The sequence below is a fragment of the Lipophrys pholis genome (genome assembly GCF_963383615.2).
Source record: "Lipophrys pholis genome assembly, chromosome: 7".
Taxonomy (NCBI): Eukaryota; Metazoa; Chordata; class Actinopteri; order Blenniiformes; family Blenniidae; genus Lipophrys; species Lipophrys pholis.
In genome coordinates, this window is record NC_137638.1 from 3,337,097 (window position 1) to 3,362,915 (window position 25,819).

The following is a 25,819-nucleotide window of genomic DNA, read 5'->3' on the forward strand; positions in this document are numbered from 1 at the left end:
TAAAGGCAGAGACTAAAGGTACGTCCGAATTGTCCCTCCTAACTCCTTAACTGTCACAAAATATTGTTTGCCCAAGCTGCCGAACAGGACAAGGGGGGGAAAAAAGAATAAATCAAACTCAAAATATCAAAGTACCCTGAATTACTGAGCAATCTGATCATGCACTGATGACACAAACACTCATTTCCTGGTTCGTGGTCCCTGTAGTGCTGCAGCCTGGACCTCCTCATTCAGGCACACTGTCCGGAACCCCTGGTACTCCGTAATGGACTCAGTTCCTCCGTAATGGACTCAATTCCAGGGCCGACACCTTGGGCTGCTCCCAGCAACATACACACTCCTTAACCGTCGGCGTCGTCACATGTATATCTCCAAAAAGACACTGCAACAGTTTAGATATGTCTATTGAATATCACGTCAAACCATTCAACGTTCGGCAGCCTGCCAATGTCAGCTGGTTTACTCTCAACACTGAATGAAGCTCCAGGATTGTCTGGCTCTGACACACTTTCACTTTGTTGCTCTACCGACCGAGCCCAAATAGGGCTCAAAACGCTAAGGAGTGACACCAAAAGCATTTTCATCTCAGGTCAAACGTATCTGCCTCAAAAAACACTAAATTATTGCTACAACATCCGCGAAATGAATGGGTTATTTTGCTGAATTTATTTAAAGAAACCTTTCAGAGGTGCTAAAAAAATATAGCTTTTCATAATAACACTGTATTTGGGTTGTTTGATCGTGTCACTGGGAGCTCCGTCCTGATGAAGAGTCACACATGAGGGAAACATTGAGCAGAGAAGCAGGACTGAAGGGATTCGGCTTTTTATTTTGAGCTGAGAGGACAGTTTGTTCTGAGGCTTCAGGTCTCATGGGCTCTCAGAGGCGGTTAACTTCTACCGTCGGACTCTCCTGAGAAAAAACAAACATGTAAAAACAATAAGCCGATTCAGTTCAAATGATAACATGATGTTCAACATTTTGAATTGTTAAAAACGTCACTAAAACCATGTTATATATTTACAAAACCCATAAGCCCTCTTATTAAAAACACCTTGTAGACATGGGACTGTAGGGTTAGGGTTAGGAGGTAGGGCTGGAGGGCTTTAGGCCTATAGGACTGTAAGACCTAATCAAATGAAGGTGTGATCATTTTGGGGTGTGAAAGCACACTTTAATTTCCATTTATCTGTATTCTGTTATATTTTGAAAAACGCTTCACTTCCATCAGTGCTTCTTTCCCACGCTTAACTCTTGTAAATGTTTATTTTTTTTCTTCTTTTTTATACATCGATTCGCCCTCATAAAGGCCTTTTCATACGCCACCCTGCCAGTCTGTGGAGAAATCATGTCGCCCGTGGTGCAACAGCGGCTGGGGGACCGCTGCTCTAGAACACCTCTAGGCTAAAACCTGGGACCGGACTACAAACAGTGATCCTGTGATGCATTAGAGTCGCAGACATACCCGAGTGGATGAAGACCTCGGATCTCCACCTTCTTCCTGGTATTTCTTCTCTCTGCAGACTTTGCTTTGTTGGGGGCGACACTGTCCACCACGTCCAGCAGCCTCTCAGTCTTCCACTGCATTTCATCCTCTGGTGACTCCTGGACAACAAAGATCACGCCACGGGGTCACCACAAAACTCATCATTTTGTTCGTTCAGACGCGAGTCCTGAAGGGAGGCTGAAATCTTTTAGGGGGGGTATTTTCAATTAATTTAATAGTGGATGCAAATCTGTTATTATTTGGTGGTGTCGGGATTTTAAAAGTTTTTGAGCTACAATGCTGAAATGCTTTGAGAGATGGCTTTATGTGGTAGTGAAAATATACCTGAGGTTGGCTTTAGTTTTCATTAAACTTCAGGTAAACCAGCCCCAAAACACATTCATTTTCTACAAGGGACTAATGAAGCTTATACTTATATTTGTTTACGATCTAAAAAAAAAAGGCAAGAGTGTTGTAATGTGGTTTATAAACGCACTGGATTTAAATGACGTTAACATTGGTTAAAATTGAATAATATAGAGCCCCACCGAAGAAATTTACCACCAGCTGAGTGTCTACAGAAGTACATTTGTATATTTCTGGAGTATTAATATCTGTAATATTTGCTCACGGAGGAAGAGCATGGAGGTGGAGCTGCTCCCAGTGGAGCGACAGCGTCAGAGGAAGTGAAGCAGCTGCGGCGACTCTGTGGGCCATGGCGGCGTTCTTACCGTCAGGATGTGTCTGAGAACGATGATGGCTTCCTCCCTGACGCTCTCCAGTTCCTGCCTCTCGTTCCTCCACCCCTTCAGATCCGTCAGCTGCAGACTCGTCGCTCCCTTGTTCCGACTGCAGGCCTCCGAGGCGGAGGCCAGGTCCTGCCTGAACACCACAGAGTCAACACGGCAGCACGGCAACTGCACATCAAACAGTCTCTACTTTGGCTCTCAATCTCCGCAGAATCAAACTAAATGTGCTTTTCTTTAGCTTAACGTGAAACTTGGTAGAACCGAGTTAGCATCGCTAGCATTTTAACCGTTAGCTCATATCGATGCTAACTAGGTAGGTCAGGTAGCGACATCGGAGCAGGGAGCATCTCCATGGCAACGGACGCTGATCTCCTCTATGAGGTGCCTCTCTCATCTGCTTTGTATTGGACATTTTTTTTTGTTGCCAGTTTTTTCCTTATTTATTCAGAAACGGTTAGCCGTTAACATTCCAAAATTGAAATGATTCGTCTTTGGATGATGACAAATCCTCCCTGAAAATTTGATGCAATTCGGGTGAGTAGTTTTTGCGAAAAGTTGGTGAAATACTTACAAACCAACGAGTAAATAAACTAGAGCTACACTCGGTAGAGCGCAGCCCTTCGCCAATGCCACATTTGTTAGCGGAACCGAGCATGCTAGCGTGATAGCCGTTAGCTCATGTCGATACTAACTCGGTAGGCCAGGTCACACGTCACTGAGTGAAACGTGACTTGTCGCTATGGAAACGGCTGAGCTACCAGTTAATAATGACAGTGAACGTGAAAGATAATAGGAGATGAGACCTGAGAGCGGCGTCCCTTTTCTCTGCGTTCTGCCGGGCGACGCTACAACAGCGTGAATCCGTCCGGAGCTCCTGGAAGCTCTCGGCGAGCCGCTTCGCATCCTGGAGGAGACGAACAGTGGAGGAGCACGAAGATCAACACTCGCCTGCAGCCCTGGGTCTGTGCTTTCACCTCCACTCACTCGTGAACCTCTGAAACCTTCACGAGAGAGGATGCAGAAGAACATATGGCAGGGAGGAGACGGGACGTCTCGGCTTCTTCTTGCTTTGTCTTTAATATTTCAATCATCATTAAGGAGCGCCCTCAAGAAAGAGACTGACTCCATCAAAGTGCACAACAGAGCGCCACAGGAGATCCTCCATTCCTGTGGCAAAAAGACTCCTGAAATAGTGTTTGTTGTGTTTTTTTGCTTGGCTCTGTATATATTAACATTTAATAAAACTTATTTAATTTTACTCTTCCATATTGATATTTTAACGCCTATCTTTTTTTCTGTGTGGCGCTATTACAAGAATTCTATTGTATTTCCTTTCCATTTTGCATAAATCTATTCCATTTTTGTTTTTGGGTGTCATCATTTTGCATTCCCTTTAGTTATCGTTTTATCAGTCTTTTTTAGAATACGCTGATAAAGAGAGAAAGAGAGCAGTTTTATTTTGCTGTCTGTCCTCAGCCCGATCAGAGAAATATTAGATTCAATACTGAACATATCTTGGATCTCTTCATCATTTCTAACTAAAAAGAAAACTAAAAGTTTGAAAAAAAAAATTTTAATAATGATTTTTATAGTGAATATTCTTGACGGGAGTTGAGATGTTGTACTGGAGTCAAACTGGCTCACTGCTGCAACAGAAGAGGCATGATGTCCATTACTTTAATTACTTTTACTTGATAAGGAGAGGGTGTCAAAACGTGCAGAAAGAGATTTATATTATTTCAAATTCTGAAGAAATCCACCAGCAGATCACTTGGAGCTGCGTCTACATTCAGCACATCCAGATTCGGAAGTGTTTTCTCTATTTGGAAGTGTTTTGTTGGTTTTGGGAGTGTGTTGGAAAGGTTTTTTGAATTTAGTAGTGTTTTCTGGAATTTGGAAATGTTTTTTGGGTATTGGTAGTGTTTTCTCTATTTTCTAAGTATTTTCTCTATTTGGTAGGTAGTGTTTATTGGATTTGGAAGTGTTTTCTCTATTTGAAAGTGTTTTTTGGAGATTTGGTAGTATTTTCTCTATTTGGAAGTGTTTTCTCTATTTGGAAGTGTTTTTTGAGATTTGGTAGTGTTTTCTCTATTTGGAAGTGTTTTCTCTATTTGGAAGTGTTTTTTGGAGATTTGGTAGTATTTTCTCTATTTGGAAGTGTTTTCTCTATTTGGAAGTGTTTTTTGAGATTTGGTAGTGTTTTCTCTAATTGGTAGTGTTTTTTGAGATTTTGTAGTGTTTTCTAAATGTAGTAGTGTTTTCTGACGTTTAAAGTGTTTTCCACTTCCAGGCCATCATATAGAAGAGTCTCTTTCAATCGCAAAACATCACTGAAGACATTAAGAAGTATCCTTGGCTGTCATGAATGGAGTGTTTCAGGTTTGAGGACACGTCTGGTCCTGCTGTCCTCTTACCGTGTCGAGGTCGGCTCTGTCCTGCGTGAGCTTGTCCGCGTCTTTCCGCAGCAGGTCCAACTGATGAGAACACTCGCTGACCTCCACTTGCTGGTCGCGCAGCTTCTCCTGCTCGACTGCGAGCATCGCCCGCATCTTCACCACAGCGTCCCTCTCAACCCTCCTGGGAAGACTCGGAGGCACTTCGGGTCTGTAGGGGAATGCAAATATCTGGGTACGTTCCCTGACCACCGACTGAGGTTCTCCTCCACCATGGAAGGGATCCCGAGGAAGTGTCTCCTACTGGATTTCTATTGCTCATTGAAGGTGTTTTATCGTTCCTCCATCACCCTACAGGACAGGAACCGCCTCCTGAATTCGCCACCTGAGCACCGAATGGCCTGTCTCGACGGGCAGTCGAAGTTCGGAGTATTTGGAGACGTTGACTGAGTTGAGTGGAGCGTCTGGAGATTCTGTGAGGCGGCGGAGGGTTCTGGTGTCAGACTTTACCTGTTCAGCACCATCTCAGTCTTTATTTTCAGGCTGTGCTTCGCAGCTTCGTTTGCTTCCTCCTGGTCGGCCAGCCGCTTCTCCAGGACCGCCGGAAACTCACTGAGCGTCTGGTTCAGGCGCATCAGCTCCTCCTCCTGCTGCTCGAACTCCACTTCTGCGGAGGAGAGGATGCCGGTGAACACCGTTAAGAGACCGTCTGCTGCCACACTCAGTGGGTGCCTCCTGAACCTGTTTTCACTCTCTCGTCATATAACACAGTGCTTCCCAAGCTTTTCCTAGGACACACATTTTTCCCATTAAACTCTTATGAAATCCACTTCCTCCACCACAGCTTGTAATATCAAAAAAATAAAAGTTGTAGGTGCCTCGTAGCACACTAAATGTGAAATCTAGATTCTTTGTTATATTCTGTGAAGAGGACTTCCTTTCCTCTGAGGAGAAACTCTTTCAGGGTGTTTTGTGATCCGGTGTTCATTCTCCAGTGTTTCACCACAAAAGAAGGATTCAGCTTTACTCTTGTCTCCATTGGTTCAATGGAGCCCTATTTGACGTAACTCTCCTGAGAGACTCTTTTCTTTTTGACCGATCCATCTTTTTCTTTAGCCTGGCACACTGATATTTTTCTCTGCAGCTGCTGATTTTGCGAGTTTCTCTTTGTGTCGTTTAGATATTTAAAAAAAATGATCCACTTTTAAAGGGGTTATAGTCTGCAAAATTCACTTCCTAAAGGTTCTCCAGCAGTACTAATCGTCCTCATACCTGGACTGACGTCCCAGAAGTGAAGACAGTCTGTCCTCTCTCTCCATGGCTTGTTTCAGGTTTTAAAAAGTGTGTTGCTCCAACCAGCCAATCAGAAATCAAACCCTATATAGTGTCATCGGGGGTTTAGCCAATCCCAATCAAGGTAGACTCCTCCCTTTGACTCCTCCCACAATGAGGCAGCTCTGCTCTGGCACATGGCACCACGAGAGGAAGTACTTCCTCCTCTTCCCAAGATGGGCATGTGTGGGCGGAGCCAGTCCAGTTCACACAGACACAGCAGATTCTGAATGCAGCTCCTATGGTCCAATATTCAAATGGAGGAAAATCAAGGAGGTTTATCAAGGCTGGATTTACAATAGTAAAACAAGAAGAACTAACAAGTATGCTTTCAGACTGTGGGATAAAGTAAGAGAAAGAAAAACACCATTGAACCCAGATCTCCTTGTCGTTGGATGCTGAGGGAGAAGCAGATGAATCTGCTGGGACTGTCCCACCTTGCTGGCTCTTCTCTGCTTCCTGTCTGTGGAGGAGCTCCTGATGCTCCTGCAGCTCCGTCGCCTGCTCCTCGCTGTGCCGTCGGGCAGACTCCTGCTCACGTCTCCGCTGTCCACGCAACTCGTCCATCCTCTTTACTCTATCGGCAATGCCAGTCTTCAGGGTCTGAATGCTGTCTCTTGTGACCTTGTCCAGAACTTCATACTGAGAGCAGAGCTCCTTGTTCTGCTCATCCAGCTCCTGACATTTCAACTGAACTCTGCAGAAAGAGGAAACACAGAAACAGCTCAGAAACCACATTCATTCACATTCATCCATTCACCACTGTCTAATAGTCTCTGATGACACCAGTGTAGTATTATCACCTGCCCCAGCCCTGAATGGAGAGCTTCTGCTAATTCAAATATGTATATAACTAACTTTGATGGTGGTACCAGGCTGGTGAATGTATGAACAAAGACTGGTGTCAGTGGAAAGTGTGGAGGTCGGACAGAAGAAGAGGAGGAAGGTGGAGGTAATACTCAGAACTGACTTTAGCAGAGAGAATTTTTTTGTCGAACTATATTTTCACTTTTTAACTGCTCTTCTTTTTTTTTAAAGTCTGTTTATAAAAGTCTGTTGAAAGTCGATTTTCTGCAGCTTTAAATAGGATTTAATATTAAACTGGTTTAACTGTATGAATCAATGATGTCCTTTGAGAAAGGAGCTTTTTCTTTCTTTCTTTCAGCGCTGGGAATGGTATAGACGAGCTGCAACCAGCAGATGGCGGTATTGCAACGTAAACTGCCGTTAAACCCAGAAGACTAAGAACAAGATCATAACTTGATATTTGGATTCCCGATGGCGGTCGGAGGGTTTTTCACGTGAGTGCGTCGCGTTATAACACACAGTATGAACACAAGCGAGCGTCAGTTAGAAGAACCGTTGAGGACCGAGAGGTTCACCTGTCTAACTGCTCCTGCAGCGTCCAAATCTGAGTCAAACACAGCGAGCGGCCTCCGTCTCCTCCTGAAGCGCCGCTGGCCGCCATCGTTTCCTCTTCTTTCTGCTCTGCTTTGTCTCTGAATCTTTTCAGTCCTTCATACACCAGACTGCTGCTAAGAGAAGCGGTGTGCGCACACTCAACTATGCCTCTTTGCATCAGTCACGAAGTTCAGCTGTGACGTCACGTGATGTCATCAGGCTATACGTTTTTTCATATCTTTTATGGCTTTTTTTTTTATCATTTATTTATTTATTTTTTAAATTTTATTATGAGGACCACAACGGAAATAAGTCTTATTTATGATTTTTTTTTTTTTACATGTCATCAAAATGATTAATACATATTTGTATGTTATATTTTGTATGCACATGTAGGAAATCCCAATTATTCATTCATAAGAGTGAGAGGGGAAACAGTCATCAGGGACAGCGAGAGCGGTGGGAAACAATGTCGATAGATAGAACCAGCAGATAGCGGTAATGGAACTTAATGGATGTGAACCGCTGTTAAAACCCAAAAGAAGAAGAATCAAGTTTTTTAAAAGACATTTATAGAGAAATGTGTGAATGCTGGTAGAATGAACACGTTCATGCTGATATTTTGGGGTCAATCAGTTTATCTATCAGTTAATTCTTTCTGCCACCTCTGAAAGCAGCTTAATAGTCTTCCGCAGAGTGTGGGATTACAATGTAAAAAAAAAAAACAACTGCTGCTATAATTAGTTTATTTCACATTTTGTACATTTATAAATATTTGTCATAACTTCATCCTGTGAAATATCGGCGTATATATAGGTGGATTCATCTTTTAATAGTCTCAAGACGCAAATATATCATATTGAGATCATATTCTATGATATATTCAGTGCAGACTATTATGAAACGGTCCCAACTAAGTCTAAATCCCGATAAATTAATTTGAGATGATTGATTAAAGTTGATTGATTTGAAGGGAGAACTCTGGCGAACGCATGTAGTTGCCTTTGTTTTCCAATAGATGGTGCTCTTGTAACACAAACACACATAAACACACACAAACACACGTCTTTTCAGACATTTCAGCCCCACATCGCATGTCTTTCAGTCTGCAGACACACAGCGGAGTTTGACCTTTGACCCCCAGACGAACTAACAGAATCTGGTTTGATCTTCGTCATTGATCCACTGAATCTTCTGTCTCACTGAGATGATTTCTGTTTTTGTCTTCCTGCAGGTCGGATTGTTTTCGCGTTTCTGTCACACAGTTTATTGACACGCTGCTTGTGCTTTAATTCCCCTGGCAAGTTTTTTTTTTTTTTTTTTTTTAATGCAGTTGAAGCTGAAGTCCTGGTTCCACTTTGACACAGTGGTTCATGCATTCATCGGGTCCGTGGAGCAGATGAAGTAACGTTGTGTGATAACAGGTCTCCAACCGCGGCTGGACCTTAGACTCATTTCTCCCTTTTGTTTGTATTTTTTAATTTGACTGTTTTTTTAAAGGCTTAAGTTTATTTCTCAGAGACCGTCATGGTTTACATGGTGGAAAATCAAACTACAGTGAAATGAATCGAAAACCTGCTGGAAACCTTATAACAGAAATAATAGTATATAATGATAAGAAGAAATAATAGTTTCTTATTATCTGAATGACTCCAGTGAAGTAAAACTGCTGGCGTCTGTTTCAGATAAGTTACCACGGCAACACACACACTCGCCTTTAAAAGTTTCATTTCCTTTTTTTCTTTCGGACGTGCTCAAAATCAAATATCAAAGTCAACAGTGCACACACCACCCAACCAAAAATGATTCACCAAACAAACAGTGAATGAACAATGAAGTACAGCAGAGATGTATATTTAAGTCGCATGCCTGAAAGGGAGTGGGAAGAAGTATAACTTCACCAAAAATAACATATATATTTTTTTTAACCGCCACTTGAAATGACCAACCAAACCTTCACTCTGAGAAGTGGCACTTTTAAAGATCACAGTCATTATAGTCAAAATGTGCATCCAAAGGGTTAAATTTTCTAAGAATAAATACGTCATGATATGAAAAGAAAAAGTAAAGAAAAAAACGGATTTGGTGTAACGCTGAGGACTCATTCATCACAGTCGTCCCTGTTATCGGAATATTTATATGTATTTCCCCCCCCCCCCAAAAATAAATATATATATATATAAAGCCAGTGGGGGGTATAAATGTGAATGACTGAAACCTTGATTGACCTCTGCTGATGAACTTTTCTTCAGTTTGTTTGGAGGCGGAGTTGAGCTCAGCTGTCCTTATAAGAGGGGGCAGAGTCTGGAGGCAGAGCCACAGCGCCTGGAGCCTGAAACAGCTGGAGGAACTGCCTGGAAACTGCCTGGAAACATGGAGCTGTACCTGGACCTGCACTCTCAACCCTGCCGCTCAGTCTTCATGTTTGCTAAACTGCTGAAAATTCCCTTTGAGTTCAAGCTTGTGGATCTGTCTGCAGGTACACACACACACACACACACACACACACACACACACACACACACACACACACACACACACACACACACACACTGAGCAGAGTTAATGATCTCCAAAGTAGTGTTGTTATGAAACTTGTGGGGAGGTTTGGGGGGGCAGGAGGACGAAGAGAAGGAGAAGTGAGACCAGGGGGAGGGAGGAGCAGTAGAGGGAAGAGCAGGCAGGGGAGGAAAAACAGGGGGAGGGGGTCTCCACAGGGACTGAAGAGGCAGAACAAGGACAATAACCTCCTCTGAATGCTTTAAAGAGAAAAAGAAGCAATAGAAACACTTCAGACAGATTGAAGTCAGATTTTTCTTCAGATTTCAGACACTCCGCCAGAATAAAAGACCATTTTCCTCCACTCAGACTAAACTTCTCCTAGTTTAGGTCAGTGAAGCTTCCCAAAAATAATTTCTATTTGCTAAATGCCACAGTAATGAGACCGATGACTGGCACCATGTGTGTTAATTGGAGGCACCCCTGGGGATGTTTATTTTGTTTAAGGCCACACCTGAAACACACTGCTTCACTCTTTGACATCATGAGAGCCAAGATATCAGGAAGAGAATCTTGGAGCTCCACAAAGTCTGGTTCATCTTTGGGTACAATTTCCAGATGCATGAAGGTGCAAAGTTCATCTATTCAAAGAATTATATGAAAGTATAAACACCGTGGGAATGTCCAGCCATCACACCGCTCGGAGAGGAGGCGAGTTCTGGGTCCCAGATGAAGACGTGTTGGACCAAAACATGTGAATCAACCCCGGAACAAGAGCTACGTTTGGTCATACTGTGAAGCACGGAGGTGGCAGCATCATGTTCTGGGGCTGTTTTGCATCATGAGGAAAGATTGAAGCAAGATCTCAAGACGTCAGCCAGGAAGTTAAAGCTTGGATCTTCCAAATGGACAAGGACCCTAAACAAGGGTGTTTTTTTCACCCTTGTAAACTGCAGCTCTAATTTACAAACTCCAGCAGAGCAGTTTCGCTTCCATGTGAGCAGATTATATTATTAAAATGTAATATTTCAGTGCGCTGATATCGGGTCTACGTTGTTGGTTTAATTTCAACCTCCTACAAATGTTGGGACATGTGATTCCCCCCCCCCCCCCTGCTCAGGGCTGTAAATCATGCAGATATACCTGAACAGAGACATTGAAGTCATGTGATTTTCTGCGCTGGTGTCTGGGTTCGATTCCCGGTCACGTCAGAGGACCGACGAGGAGCCACTTCCTGCGGTCAGCTGACGTCACGTCACATAATTCTTCTACACTCTGTGCTCTTTAAACTCAATCATCTGGCGCGGTGGTGACATTTGGCCTTTTTTAAAGTCGTGTTTTTACTGCACCTGGTAATTATCTAGCGAGTCGTCATCATTAATCACTTCAATTTGTGGATGATTATGATGACGTGACGAGACGGCACATTCTAATGGAATAATGAAAGGAATCTGAAGAGTGTAAAGCAGAGATAAATCTGTCTGTCTGTCGTTCTGTCTGTGATGCAGGTCAGCAGTACAGCGAGGACTTTGGGAAAACCAGCATGGTTCGAAAGGTTCCTGTCATGAAGGATGGAAACTTCATCCTGACCGAGAGGTAAAAATACGTAGAGTTTCAGGTTGTTCATGAAGCTGGACTCTTCTTTTTTTAAAACCTTTTGTCGGTGATACTTTCTAGTCTGTAAAAGACGTGTGACGTTTTGCGAGATGCAGAATTGATCTCCACAGAGAAGCAAAGCTGTTCAGTGTTGTCAGAATATTTCCCAGATCACTGGGACAGTTTGTAGGATCATGTCCCTCCTGATCTTTGTGCAGCGTGGCCATCCTGCAGTACATGGCCCAGAAGCACCCGGGACCCGACCACTGGTACCCGGCCGACCTGCAGCGGCGGGCTCGGGTTCTCGAGTACCTGTCCTGGCAGCACACCAACCTGCGAGCGCACGGCTCCAAGGTCTTCCTACTCAAGGTGTGTGTCCTCTCACTCGTTCAACACGTGAAGACAGGATGTTTACTATCTGATGTATAAAGCAAAGGGAAACTAGAGCTACACTCGGTAGAGTGTGGACCTTCGCCAACGCCACATTTCTTTGCGGAGTCCGCATGATAGCCGTGAGCTCATGTCGATGCTAGGTCAGGTAGCTACATCACCGTGTGAAACACTCAGCAGGCAGCGTCTCCATGGCAACCGACTCTGATCTCCTTCATGAGGTACCTCTCCCATCCACTTTGTATGGGAAAGGGTTTTTCTCCGTTTTTTGGGATTTATTCGGAAACGATTAGCCGTTAACGTCTTAAAATCTGATGACGAATCATCCCTGAAGATTTCATGCAATTTGGGTGAAACAACATATAAACCAATAAATAGATCTAGAAATACAAGCAGACAAAAACGTAACCTTGTTGGCCAACTTTAAAAAGGCTTTAGCTAATGTATCACGAGACGATTAGATTTTTTAGATTTGACACGTTGGACTTTATCCGTTTGTGAACGCGTGGCTCCTGAGCGGTGTGGTTTTCCGATGTCGCTGCTCAGAAGATGTCAGGTGTTGTGTTTGTGTCCGGGCAGTACTTCTACCCTCTCATGATGGACGCCGAGGTCCCTCCGGAGAAGATGGACGCCGCCATGGAGGACCTGAAGAAGTCTGTGGACCTGCTGGAGAACTTCTTCCTTCAGAACAGACCCTTCATCGCCGGAGACAAAATCTCGGTGGCTGATCTGGTGGCCATCGTGGAGATCATGCAGGTAATGTGGTTTCTCCTGGTCTCACTGGCTCTGGATACTCTGATGATCGAGTTCCAAAGTTATCTGCAGTTTTTTTGGAAGAGAAAGATATTTTGTACAACACCTGCAACTTAATCACCGGAGACATTTGGACCGTCAGAGTTAGAACAATGTCGCTCAGTAGTTTCCGTTCTGCGTTATGTGTACTGGCTGTGTACTGGTGGTTCATGGCAAAGTAGAGACTTCACATATCACTTGCTTATGGAGTTTAAGTCAGGCTTGATGGCATTTAAAAAGTGCTTGTATCGGCTAAAGGTTAGTACTCATACTTTAAAAAAAGCGGTCTCTGTGCTTCTTCTCATCTGTTGGTACGAAGACGGTGGGTCGGTGAAGTTTAAATAAATGATATAATAAATGAAGGCTTTAGGAATCCAGAGACACAAAAAGAAACAATCTTTTGTTTAATGCAGGGCAAACGTATTTATAGAGCACCACTCAAACACTTGCAAAATTTGCAGTACTTTACAATAAAATTAAAAGAAACTAATCCGAGAAAAAAATAAAAAATTAAAGTCAGATGATCACAGGAAACACAAACGGTGGTTAAAGTGGTTGACGGGAAGCTTCAGACCAACTCGACTGATGAGGAGTCTTCACCGGGCTGGTGACCAGGAATATTCCTTCGATCCAACACACACTCGCACACCTTTCAACGTTCAGAGCTCAAATGATGTCCAACGCTGCCAGTTTAATGCAGTAACACAAAGCCGAGGGACGAAGGACTGAAACTGGATGCTGAGATCAGATCTCAGGTGTTTGTCGTCTGATCTCCCAGCTTTGTGAGGAGGAAGACTTCCTGTGGGCGAACAAAGCCAGGCAGATGGTTTTACAGCGTGAAGATGGTGAGAAGCAGGTCTGATGGAAGCACTCCAGCTGAACTCGAGCTCAGACACACACACACACACACACACAGCTCCTGCATCGACGCTATGTCACCGCTACAGTAGCATAGCGCAGTGCGACGGAGGGACGGAGCTCACCGTTGATGAGTGCATCAGTCAGATTTATGTTTAGCATGTAGCGTCACTGGGCCCTGAAACTCTTTAGCATGTAGCATGATGAAATCAGCCCACGGTCCATGTGGAGTCTGAGCTTCACGTCTTTTCCCTCCAGCCCGTCGGAAGTGGCATCGACGTGTTCGAAGGCCGCCCGAAGCTGAGCGCCTGGCGGGACGCGGTGAAGAAGGAGGTCGGGGAGAAGCTGTTTGCCGAAGCTCACGACGTCCTCCTGGACGTGAGCAGCTCCATGGCGAAGGTGGACAAGGCCTACCTGGCCCTGCTGAAGCCTCAGTTTCAGAAGGTCTTCACCTGAACCCCGATAATAAACCTCTCCTGGGTGTACGACTGGTTTATCTCTGCCACCAGAAATCCTCTGCAGATTCATCACAGGGAAAAATAATAATTTTCTTTGTTTTCAAAGTTCTGCTCATCTGCATTTCAAATAAAATCACTTCACTTCATGCAAACTCCACACAGGAAGGCCAGGCTGGATTTGAAACGGGGGTTTTCTCGCTGTGAGGTGAGAGCGCTAACCACTGCACCACCGTGCCACCATTGATCGTACGCCACGAGCCGACCCTACACACTAATGGGAAAAGGATTTTTTTAGCAAATGGAGAGTTGAGGGAGGTAAATTTAAGCACATTTGACTTTCATTTTAAATGTAATAACTGAGAAAAATATCTAAGGCTTGCATCTGTTTATTCAACTTACTTTAGAGAGAAATACTTTATTGTAAACGTAACTCGTATATTTTTCTGGGATTCTACATTCTTGAATTAACTCATCCCAATGCGGTACTTGAGGTTAACCACCAGATGATCCCATTCGTCTGTTCTGAAGAAAGAGCCGACGTATTGCATGAAATTCGCCGAGTTAACTGAAACAATGAAGGTTTTTAAGACTCGGTTGATGATAACTATCTGACGGGTCAACTGACTGAAAGTTTTCATGTTGTACCAGTGGTCTACGGGCCGGTTTACACAGCAATGATTTCAAACGTAAATCTTTTACAGCGTTTTGTGTGTCAGTTTACACGAGTGGCGCGGGGACCACTGAAAACCCTCGGGTTCCGTCGTCATGGAAACAGACGAAAAACCACATTCTGGAAAAACTCAGAGTAGACATCCGGACACTGCACACACACATTATTATTATTATTTTTTTAAAGAATCAGAACAATTGAACAGTAGAACAAACAAAAGAAAATTCACAGAATTTGATATTCAATTATAAACATCTTAAATATGAGTTTGAAAAAAACACCTCCATTATGGAAGATATGACTTGTGATATTTCAAAAAACAAAGGATTTGTATATATTTGCATTCAGAAAATCAGTAAGATGTATATCTATACATACGTTAAGAGAAACAAACAAACAACGATAAAAATAAAATAAGAACCACATTATAAAGATAAACAAAAACACAAGTAAAACAAGGAGATTACAATAAATTGTATTCTGATATGAGAAAACAAAGCCCGGGCAGTGTTTACGTCAGTTATACATTTGAAGAGCAGAGCCAAGTCATTTCGGAAAGCAGGTCATGATGATGGCGGGGATTTTACCATATGAGGTTTGTGAATATAGAATTTGGATATGATGCCATTATTATTGACTTTCATAACATGCCACACACACACACACACACACACACACCAGCTGTGTCAGTAAATGATCTTTTTTTAGATAATAAACTCGACTACCTGTTTTTCACTGAACCGTGGCTCTGATGCTCCAGCTGTTCCCACAGAGGCTCCTCCACAGAAGTTTCACTTTCTGTTTTCAGTTAGGGGAGGGGGAAAAAAGGTGGTGGCACCGCCTCAATTACTTGCAACTACCCTTTTTAAAAAAAGGACATCTCTTTGTGCGGTTTTGCCACTTTTGAACGTTTTTAGCAGCCCTCAGATTTGATGTATTACAATTAGCAGACCCCCGAATATGCATCTGCTTTTATCAGTGAATTCACAGACTTGTTATCTATCATACATGCCAAATACAATAACAATTTCATAATGCACTCCTGCTTCTTGTGATTTTATTGTAAATAGTTTTAACAGTAAATTGACATCTAGTCTTGATTCAGTGGCTCAAATCATTGAAAACAAACCTCTGCCTCTGACTGAAGAGGCAATGCAGGAGTGCAGAAAGGAAATGGCGGAAAAATAAATGAACTCGTCATCATCAGATCCCCAGTGAACAACTCAAACTCTACAATGATATGGTCAAACAATCAAGAACTTTCCACTTCTCAAAACTGATCGCGGGTGATAAAAACTACAGAGGACTAAATGGCCAAAAATAAATAAATTGCAGTGAGTGAAAGGAGACGTTGGTGTATGGTGACCCCCTTAGATCCCCAATTAGTCCTCTTGATAAATGTTCCTGTGTCCTTTGAACCACGGGATTTCTGTTCCCTCTCAGTCAGACGGTTCAGACAGACCTGCTGCCAGCAGGAGGCGTCTCCATGCTGCAGGTTCCCAGTCTTTGCAGATCCTTTTGGTTCAGGGCGCAGAGCAATCCTGCCTCCCCTGCCACTGTGACGTTCGGCCTCCACAGGAAGTTGCCTGTTGCGTGTGCTCACACCTTTTTTGGTGTTTGTGTCAGGCGGTTGGAGGCAGGAGGGGCCGTGGTGCTGGAAGACACGCTGACAGGCCTGAACCAGCCGGAGAATGTGGACTGTAAAGTCACACAGGTAGAGGCAAGAAGCGGGCGCTGGCGCTTTTCCTGTGGGAAAACTGGGCGACAGACGTGGCAACACCGACGCTCGAAGGACTTTCTGCCTCACTCATGAGCTGTATTCTAATTGACATTCATCCAACCTGCCGATGCCGCCATTTGTTTGAACGTTTCACAACACAAACGAGAACAGGAAAACCAACAATCCAACATGAACAGTGAAAAACCTGGAGGGAGTTAGAGAGAGCAGAGAAGACAAAGCAGAGAGAGAAAGACTAGAGGAGAGAGGATGACATAAGATGTTAACATATGAATCAGATTTTATTTGTTTCAAATGTGCTTTTCGTTTCAGAAATCTTTAGCGTTTACACGGCAATGTCTTGTAAATGATGCCCGTTTCTATGGAAACAGTTGCGTTTTACCCGTTTCCACAGAGCTGTAGCATGTCAAAAAGTTGCATTTTCAAGGACTTTAAGCACCATTTTAATGTAAACCGACACCCAAAATGGAATCAGGTGTGTTCCAGCTGCACAACACCTAAAACATGCAGGACGCCGGCGGCCAGTTTTGACGTCCCCGTTGTAAGTCACCTTGGGGGGGGGGGGGGGGCATAATTAAAAATTTCAAATCGTAGGACACTTGTCCCAACTTCAAAATACTTAAAACACTGAGAGATGCTTTTTGATTTGCACAGATAAAACTAGAACTACACTCCATAGAGCGCAGACCTTCGGTTTGTGGGACCGAGTTAGCATCGCTAGCATGATAGCGGTTAGCCGTTTTCTGGTTTCACTTAAAAACGCTGACGTGTAAACGGGGTCAAAATATTTCGAGTGTGTGAATGTTTGTCCTGTTGAAGGAGTAACTCAGTCACCTGACAGATTCAACCACCCACAGCACTAACCTGGTTATTGTGACAGTGTTGTAATTTGACCTGAATTCACTCCGAAGCGTTCGACATGTTTTCCTAACAAACAGGTTTTTTTTCTCGCCGGCATTTCAACCTTCAGCTCGCGGTGTTTGCTCAGTCACAGTGATCTCAGAGCGATGCTGTTACTAGTTTAATCAACAGTTTGGAAGCTCAAGCATTCAAACTATTTTGGCTGATGACGCCCTGAACAAAAGCTAACCACGGTCTAGTTAACAGGGTGAACTGACGAGGGCTCGTAATGACGCGGGAAAACCTTTTGCAGTGGACCTGATTGGACTGCTTGGAGACGCTTCCTGGTAGGATGAATGAGAGTGAGCACAGACGTTCAAAGACGCCGCCAAAATCAGCCCCTCCGTCGTCTCATGGGCAAAAACAACCTGATTTTAAAGGCTCACTTTCTCAAAATCTTCAATTAAATAAGCAGGATTTTTGAAGTGATTTTCTTTGCAGGAATTCATAGAAATTGAATGTGAAGGGAAAATTGTTTTACTCTTGCTAAAAACCACAAAAAAAAGTTTTAATTCTCTTTAAGTTCTATATTTTTTTTATATATAGGGGAGTGTTGCTGAATTGTGTTATGGACGGACGGTAAAATCTGAGGGAACATGTTTGGACCAGGTTTCATGGAGGGACAGACGAACTTCTGCTCTTCAATGAAAACATAAAAAAACAAAAACTACAGCCAAACAAGCTTTAAGTTTCTTCACTCACACGTGATTCTGTTTGTTTTGAAGAGTTACAATTACACCCGATACACAACAGCCTCGACTGAATCTTTCCCAGGTTTTACTCTCTCATTGCAGCATTCCGTTTAAAAGAACTGAGAGTTTCTGTTAAAACTGTATTTTTTGGGGAGAGATTTGGATTTCCTGGGTAGCTCAGTTGGTAGAGCATGAGACCCACAATCTCAAGGTAATGCCACGCCGGGCGCCACCTTCCTGTGGGCTCACCACCCGCAGGACAGGTTCTTAATTGGTGCAATGTGATCTGGGTGACAGTGCTCAGACTGCCACCCCCGTGAGCCGGAAACGGATAAGAGGGAGAAAATGGATGGATGAGATTTGGATTTCCTGTAAAGAAAAGGGATTGCTTTTATCATTAAATAGTAGGAGATAGAAAACACGAGCATCGATCTGAGTCCCTGTGGTGTTTCACTTCCAGCATCAATCCTTCAAACGTCGTTCGCCTTTTCTAACATTTATGCGTACAGATCCTAATCTACAGAGTCAGGAGGCTCGTAGATTCAGTCTGTCTACTGTTCAAATAGTGATGTTTAATGAGGAAATAACTTCTTCATCCCTACAGGTCCAGACATGATGCCTTTGAACTGAACTTAAACTTTAATCTAATTTAAATTGAATCAAATTTAATCTCTGAATTGCACAACAACGGTGTCCTGAATCTGTAAAAAAAAATGAAAAGTTTCCGAGTCTTTGTGTGGTGGGGTTTTGGTAAAGTTGTGCATTATTGTTTTTCCAGTGTCGGCGCTGAAGGTGTTCCTGCTGGTTCTTCAGCCTGAAGCCCAAATAAAAAAGACGGATGGGCAAAACGCACATTTGCTGAAAACGATGATGTCATCGACCCACTTAACAACAACAATGGCTGACTACATGCTCCAGATCGAGCTGCACGAGAGACTGATGCTATTTATTAGTTATTTCTTAGATTTGGCAAATGGACTTCACTTATATAACGCTTTTCAACTGCGTGAGCATTATTCACATTCATTAATGGGTGAATGTTAAGCACATTCACACACAAGCACAGCAATGCAAGGCACTGTCACTCCAATGGGAGCAGTTTAGGGTTCAGTTCTTGCTCAAGGACACTTCGAGACTCATCGAACCTGCAACCTTCCGTTTGGGCGACAACCGCTCTACCAACCAAGCCAAACCGCCCCTTTTCTGATTTGTCGATTTTTCTTTTAGTTTCACGCTCCGTGTCACGCTCTGTTCCAGTGCCACCTATAGGCCTGGCATGTGTACTACATCATTTTGAGTAGTTTCCATGGCGTTGAAAATGTCCGCACTCAGATGTTTCCCACGTGGACGGGAAACTTTTTAAGAACGACAGGGGGGGAACAGAGATTGCTTTGGCTCGTGTGGACGGGGTCCGAAGCTCTGTGAGACAGATTAAGTGAGACGATCTGGATGAAACAGATGATCTGAAAGAACTGACCCTCCCAAAAAAAAGCCGGAATTCCACCACAACTGAACTATTGAATCCTGCAAATTACCACCTGGAACAAGAGCAATTTAAGGTCCTCAGACTTCAGGACATACAAAATTCAGCTGCAAGACTTTTGACAGGTTCGCCCAATACAACCCACAATACACAAAAACACGCCCATTTGATCAACTCTTCATTAGCTCCCAGTCAAACTTCGAATTGACTTTAAAATTTGAATTCTCACTTCCTGGGTGTGGCATGGTCACAGCAGTTAATACATACACATTTCCCACTTTCACTTTGCATTTTATGAAATTCTTATGTTTTGTTTTTATTGCTCCCATTTTATGTTTTTTTTTTTTTTTTTTTTTTTTAAATCTGTGAAAAGTGCTTTATGAATAAACTTTACCAACTTACTCAAACTTTGCTCAGTTGTTTTGGCTGATTCAGAATTTGGGCCCTGTGATGGATATAAAAGAAATCAAATCGGATTTGAGTCGATTTTATATGCAGATGGTTCTGATCACATCAGTCCACAACGGAGGTCAGGACGTTCCTAAACTCCACATCGCTCCCCTCTGATACCTGCCGAAGGTGTGTGTGTGTGTGTGTGTGTGTGTGTGTGTGTGTGTGTGTGTGTGTGTGTGTGTGTGTGTGTGTGTGTGCGTGTGCAGCATTTCTCTGTTAAAACGTTGCTGCAGGTCCTGTGAGTTCCAGTCCTTATATAGTCAGTCCAGAGCAGCAGCAGCAGGAATCTGGTTCCGTCAGGGGCCCTGTACCGTGTGTTTCGCCTCAGGAGGTTCATGTGTGACATGCAGAGACCTGCAGACCAGGCCAGAGCTTCCTCCATGCTTCGCTTCCCTATCCCTCACCCGAACCAGGCTTTGAATCCCCCCCTCTACTCCGTCTGTCTGTCCTGCCCTTATCTCTCCTCTGTCCTCTTACCCCGACCGGAACAGCAGAAAGTCTCCACCTCTGAGTCCGGTTCTGCAGGCTTCTTCCTGTTAGAGGGAGGTTTTCCTTTCCAGTCATTTGTGCTTCCTCATGTGGAATTGTTGGGTGTTGCTCTGTAAAAAGCACGGTGTTGTATTTGGTGCTATATGAATAAAGTTGAATTGAATTGAATTGCGTCCTGGAAAAGTGGAGCTGATCTTTGGCTTGCTGTGGTTTCAGTGTAGTTTCCATTCATTAAATCTTCTCCTGTGATGCTGGACGCTGAGCGCCGTCAGTGGCTGCAAGACTTCAGGACAGCAGGGATCACTGGTTCGATCTCCCATCTTTCCCTGTGCATGAATATTAAAGTCTGCTCGGGCAAAACGCTGCACGTTAAATAGTTTGCAATGCAGGTGAATGTCAGACGTGGACATTAGAGCATCACAGTGTAAAAGAGCTCTGAGGAGAAAATACATTCATTTAATGCGAATGATTCTTCTCCACCTCGCTTCTACAAGAATCCAGAAAAGTTTAATTTAAGACTTTCAGATAAATGCAGCCAGTCTCATGACAGGAGCCCTAAAAAGGAGCTAAACAACAACCCCCCCCCCCTTTGCAGCCAGCAGCTAATCACAGGCCTCCATTCTTGCAGCCCCTGCTGCACGAGACGGATGCCTCCTGCAGCCAATCAGGACGCGAGCGGAGCTCACCTGTAAGAGCCTACTCACCTGGACCAATCGGCGCGGCCCCTGTCACAACCTTGCCTTTTATGGAGACGAGCTGCAGCCTCTCGAGCTCGGATATAAAAGCTGCGCGTGTGCAGCTGGTGATGCTGCATTCAGGTACACTGCCGGGGCAAAGACACACCTGCAGGACTTCACCTCCGGACACAACCCACACTCACCTGCACAGGTACGAGGGCGCAGCTCTGGCTGCGTCCCACCGCTGCTTCCTCCTCTCTGCTTTTCGAAAAGCTGATTTCACCTCCCCTCTCCCATAAGTTTAACTCTTTGTGCATAAAACTAGTGGAAGTCTTCAAATAAGCAGCTGATGCTGTTAATAATGCTGATTTCTGCTCTATAATTAAATGGGTGTCATTAGTTTTGTACAGACTTTTTAAGCAGAAATTGTTAAATCATCCCACCCCCTCTTAAATGGGTTTTGTGTAAATGGCTCAAAGTGCTGATTTATACTGATTACACTGGTTTTAGTGAGCTGAAAAGGGTTAATCTGAGAATAACTGTTAAGATGATAAAGTTAACTTTGTTCGCAATTTGAAAGCTTCCAGGCTGGCCTGTGGAGTGAGTGAAGTCTATTTCCACTGAATCTACAGAGAAATGTAGTTCAACCATTTAAAGACCCACTGCTGGGGTGGATCCAGACAGGTTGAGTGAGGCGGGGGGGGGGGCATCAAGAATACAAATGGTTAACAATGGTAGTTGGGGAAAATTTGGGTTTTTCTTTTTGTTGGCTCAGTTTAAAGTTTCTCCATGTTCCTGTCTCTTCAGTATGAGCTCAGTCACAGGGTTCTCTTCATGTCCAGTCGAGTTTAAACTCAAGATCTTGAGCAGCAGCAGCAGCAGCAGCTCTGTGCATGGTCGCTTATCACAGATGGATCATTGAATTTCAGTTTTTAAGGTGGCATCAGAATCAGTTTGCTTGGTCTCTTCCTGTATATGCTCCTGTCGACTTGGATTTCTATTCCTGCAGTTACACAATGACAGGCGGAAACTTTTCCAGTGATTGACATGTCCCGTCAGATTCCATGTCCCTGTGTTTAGCCCCGCCCCTGGGTGTCTCGGCAGGAATGTTTAAAGCTGTCTAAACTTGTCTGAAAGGCCCCGAAGCCTCTGTGCTCACAAAGGTTCTCCGGCAAGAGTTAGACCGGTGTGACTGCTGGTGTCTGGGCCCCGCCCAGCCTGCGTCTGAACAGCCGGGCAGGTCTTTAATGGAAACCGCTCCTCCTTTCAGACATGGATGAAGACATTACCGCCCTCGTCGTTGACAACGGCTCCGGTATGTGCAAGGCCGGTTTCGCCGGGGATGATGCTCCGCGAGCTGTCTTCCCTTCCATCGTGGGTCGCCCCAGGCACCAGGTAAGACCCCCCCCCCCCCCCCCCCCCCCCTCCCAAAACCCAGGTACCACCATGTCTCAGAACCACAAGGCGCAGGACTAAATGTGTGTTTTGCAGGGTGTGATGGTGGGAATGGGACAGAAGGACAGCTACGTGGGTGATGAGGCCCAGAGCAAGAGAGGCATCCTGACCCTGAAGTACCCCATCGAGCACGGCATCGTCACCAACTGGGACGACATGGAGAAGGTGAGCGAGGTTTAACTCTGCTGCTGTTAGCAGCACTTTGGCTTCAGAATGTTTTCAGTCTTGCAGTCCAACTCAAAGCTCCATGAGAAGAAAATTTGGAGGTGGAAAAGATCTGCCTTTAGACGTTTTCATTCGAGGCTCTTTGAGAGGACAGAACAATCCATAATGTCTGTGGAGCTCAAAGGTCTTGTTCTTGATCAGATCCTGCAGGAAGGTACAGGGAGGATGGGTGAAGTTCATGACGTTCTGTCTTCATTATTGGAGAGAAACTTGACGTGTTGAAGTTCTCCCAGAACAGTCCAGGCTGAGCCAGCATGTAGTGTTAGTATTTCATTAGACCGTTTAATATCAGGACAGTTTCAAATTACAATTTGACGAAATATGCGGGTACAAGTCAGGATGCTTTAATCTTGCATTTTAATGAACAAGTTGAACATTGTGACGATCTTCAGCTCTATTTCAGACGGTAGGCAGCCCGAAATCTGAAGCCCCCAATCCTCCTAAACTTTAAGCAGCAGCAGCACTGTGAAACTGGCTCAGAGATCTGAGCCAGCATGAACCGTTCAACCCACAAACACTTTGAGTCAAAGGGTCTGACGACAGTGACTCTAAACTGCTGCTCTGTCACACAGATCTGGCATCACACCTTCTACAACGAGCTGCGTGTTGCCCCCGAGGAGCATCCAGTCCTGCTGACCGAGGCGCCGCTCAACCCCAAAGCCAACAGGGAGAAGATGACCCAGGTGTGTTCAGGCCCTCGGGGCAGCCGCTTACCATGTGAAGCCTTTAAACGTACCGCCTGCGCTTCGCCTGACTCTTCAGCTGACGTCGTTTCTCGTTTCAGATCATGTTCGAGACCTTCAACACCCCCGCCATGTATGTGGCCATCCAGGCTGTCCTGTCTCTGTACGCCTCTGGTCGTACCACAGGTGAGAACCGTGTCTACTTCTGCTGGAACATCGGGAAGCTTTTCTTCTAGTGGTTTGAGGTCCAATGTCTTCCTGCTCATCACAGCAGGTTGTAAAGAGTGTCTACAGCTGAGCAGTAGTTGAAGTGGGAACAGGTTGGACCTAGAGAGGCCACCTCTAGATCTCCGGGCAGCATCTAGTGGGCATCGAAGGAACTGCATGTGACTCGAGAGGTGGTGTTGCTTGGAGCTTTTGGTAACAGAGGTGCCTGGGTTTGCTTGCAGGTATTGTGCTGGACTCCGGTGACGGTGTCAGCCACACTGTGCCCATCTACGAGGGCTACGCTCTGCCTCACGCCATCCTGCGTCTGGACTTGGCTGGCCGAGATCTGACAGACTACCTGATGAAGATCCTGACCGAGAGAGGCTACAGCTTCACCACCACTGGTACTACACACACACAGGTTTCTTTGCTCTGGAGACTCTTGAAGTCTTTCTGAATCTTCACGGTGTGGTTCCTGTCCCTCTGCCCTCCAGCCGAGCGTGAGATCGTGCGTGACATCAAGGAGAAGCTGTGCTACGTTGCCCTGGACTTCGAGCAGGAGATGCAGACGGCGGCTTCGTCCTCCTCCCTGGAGAAGAGCTACGAGCTCCCCGACGGGCAGGTCATCACCATCGGCAACGAGCGCTTCCGCTGCCCAGAGGCGCTCTTCCAGCCTTCCTTCCTCGGTGCGTACGCAGACCTGACGGCGGGGCGGGGTTCGAGCTCGGCTGCGTTGGCTTAACGACTTGGTCTCCTTTTCAGGAATGGAGTCGTGTGGAATCCACGAGACGACCTTCAACAGCATCATGAAGTGCGACGTGGACATCCGTAAGGACCTGTATGCCAACACCGTGCTGTCCGGCGGCACCACCATGTACCCCGGCATCGCTGACCGCATGCAGAAGGAGATCACCGCTCTGGCCCCGCCCACCATGAAGATCAAGGTACATGTTTGGTTAACCACTTTTGTTTTTGTCGCTGTAACTCTGTGTATGAAATCTAAGACCTTGAAATAAAAAGGCAGGGTCGGGTTGATCGTAGAGACCTGGAGAAACTCGTGTCTGGGTTTGGTCTAAGCTCGTCTCTCTACCCTCCTCCAGATCATCGCCCCCCCAGAGAGGAAGTACTCCGTCTGGATCGGTGGCTCCATCCTGGCCTCCCTCTCCACCTTCCAGCAGATGTGGATCAGTAAGCAGGAGTATGACGAATCCGGCCCCGCCATCGTCCACCGCAAGTGCTTCTAAATCCCCGCGGGCCTCTCCCTGACCCAGTGAGGGTGGGAGTGGGTGGGGCAGAAGAACCTGCTCCTCAGCACCTCCATCCAGCTGGAAACATGTCCTGTGTCAAAAGAAGACGGTCTAAACCTGACGAGTCCGGCGTGAGGTTTTATCTGGGCTAAAAGATCCTTAACAAACTGTTTCCCGCCCAGCTGGAGCCGCCGCCGCGTCATTCGTCGCGTCTTCTCGTCGCGTCTGTTTCATTTCTGTATGAATACACTCCAATAAAATGTCAACGTTTGTTTACAGCCGTTGTGACGTTTGTCTTTTCTTCAGATTGACGCTGCAGCACCTCGTAGTTTATTGGACTCCCTCGGTTCTGACCCGGAACATTCAAACCTCGCTTGTTTTCATCAGACTGTAAATCAAAGATTAAACTGAGTGTAGCTTTGCTCCAGAGTGATTAGAGATCCCATGTTGTTGGAGGGAAGTCTGAAGACCTGTAATGACCAGGAGCAAATTCAGTCTTATCAGAGCTGTTGCTCATTTTTGTGTTCATTACATTAATGAAACTTTTAGTCAAAATTCTTATTCATAGAAACCTTAACTTTGCCAATTTTGAAGTTTCCTCTTGATCAATTACAAAATTAATTTCAGCCTGAAAATGCAGCTTTTTTTTAAAACCCTTCCTCAGACTAGTTGAAGTTGCTAGCATGGTTAAAAAAAAAATCACGTTTTTCTGTGTAGAAATAAGTAAACTCTTATTCTGAAGGCAAACCTGCAGAGTTGAATTTTTCAAACGGGTTAATGCATCAGTCGGTACGTAGAACATTAGACCATCTTCCAGAGTGTCATTGCACAGGTGGAGTATGGAGTGAGCCACAGGTCAGTTTTTATACAGCTTACAGGTGTGTTTGGCCTCGTTGTTCTGCTGAGAAATAAATGATGGCCGAACACTGGCTGGGACGGCATGACA

At 44.9% G+C, this 25,819-nt stretch overlaps 3 protein-coding genes across 3 annotated transcripts; 2 read left to right on the forward strand and 1 right to left on the reverse strand.

Annotated features, from left to right (window-relative positions):
* Positions 1-810: 810 nt before the first annotated feature.
* LOC308111549 (uncharacterized protein) lies at positions 811-5,439 on the reverse strand. The gene is made up of 5 exons (XM_080466508.1): positions 4,650-5,439; positions 3,039-3,139; positions 2,218-2,368; positions 1,466-1,605; positions 811-912 (listed from the first exon to the last, which is right to left on the reverse strand). The coding sequence occupies exons 1-5, from the start codon at positions 4,782-4,784 to the stop codon at positions 897-899; spliced, it is 543 nt and encodes a 180-aa protein (XP_080322634.1). The 5' UTR covers positions 4,785-5,439; the 3' UTR covers positions 811-896.
* A 4,240-nt stretch (positions 5,440-9,679) lies between these two features.
* gstt1a (glutathione S-transferase theta 1a) lies at positions 9,680-15,662 on the forward strand. The gene is made up of 5 exons (XM_080467060.1): positions 9,680-9,840; positions 11,369-11,456; positions 11,675-11,825; positions 12,426-12,602; positions 13,755-15,662. Exons 1-5 carry the CDS (start codon positions 9,735-9,737, stop codon positions 13,950-13,952), a joined length of 720 nt encoding a protein of 239 aa, XP_080323186.1. The 5' UTR covers positions 9,680-9,734; the 3' UTR covers positions 13,953-15,662.
* A 4,872-nt stretch (positions 15,663-20,534) lies between these two features.
* LOC308111987 (actin, cytoplasmic 2) lies at positions 20,535-25,151 on the forward strand. Its single transcript, XM_080467150.1, has 9 exons — positions 20,535-21,267; positions 22,327-22,451; positions 22,548-22,676; positions 23,309-23,419; positions 23,521-23,605; positions 23,869-24,030; positions 24,121-24,312; positions 24,389-24,570; positions 24,727-25,151. Exons 2-9 carry the CDS (start codon positions 22,329-22,331, stop codon positions 24,868-24,870), a joined length of 1,128 nt encoding a protein of 375 aa, XP_080323276.1. The 5' UTR covers positions 20,535-21,267; positions 22,327-22,328; the 3' UTR covers positions 24,871-25,151.
* Positions 25,152-25,819: the final 668 nt, after the last annotated feature.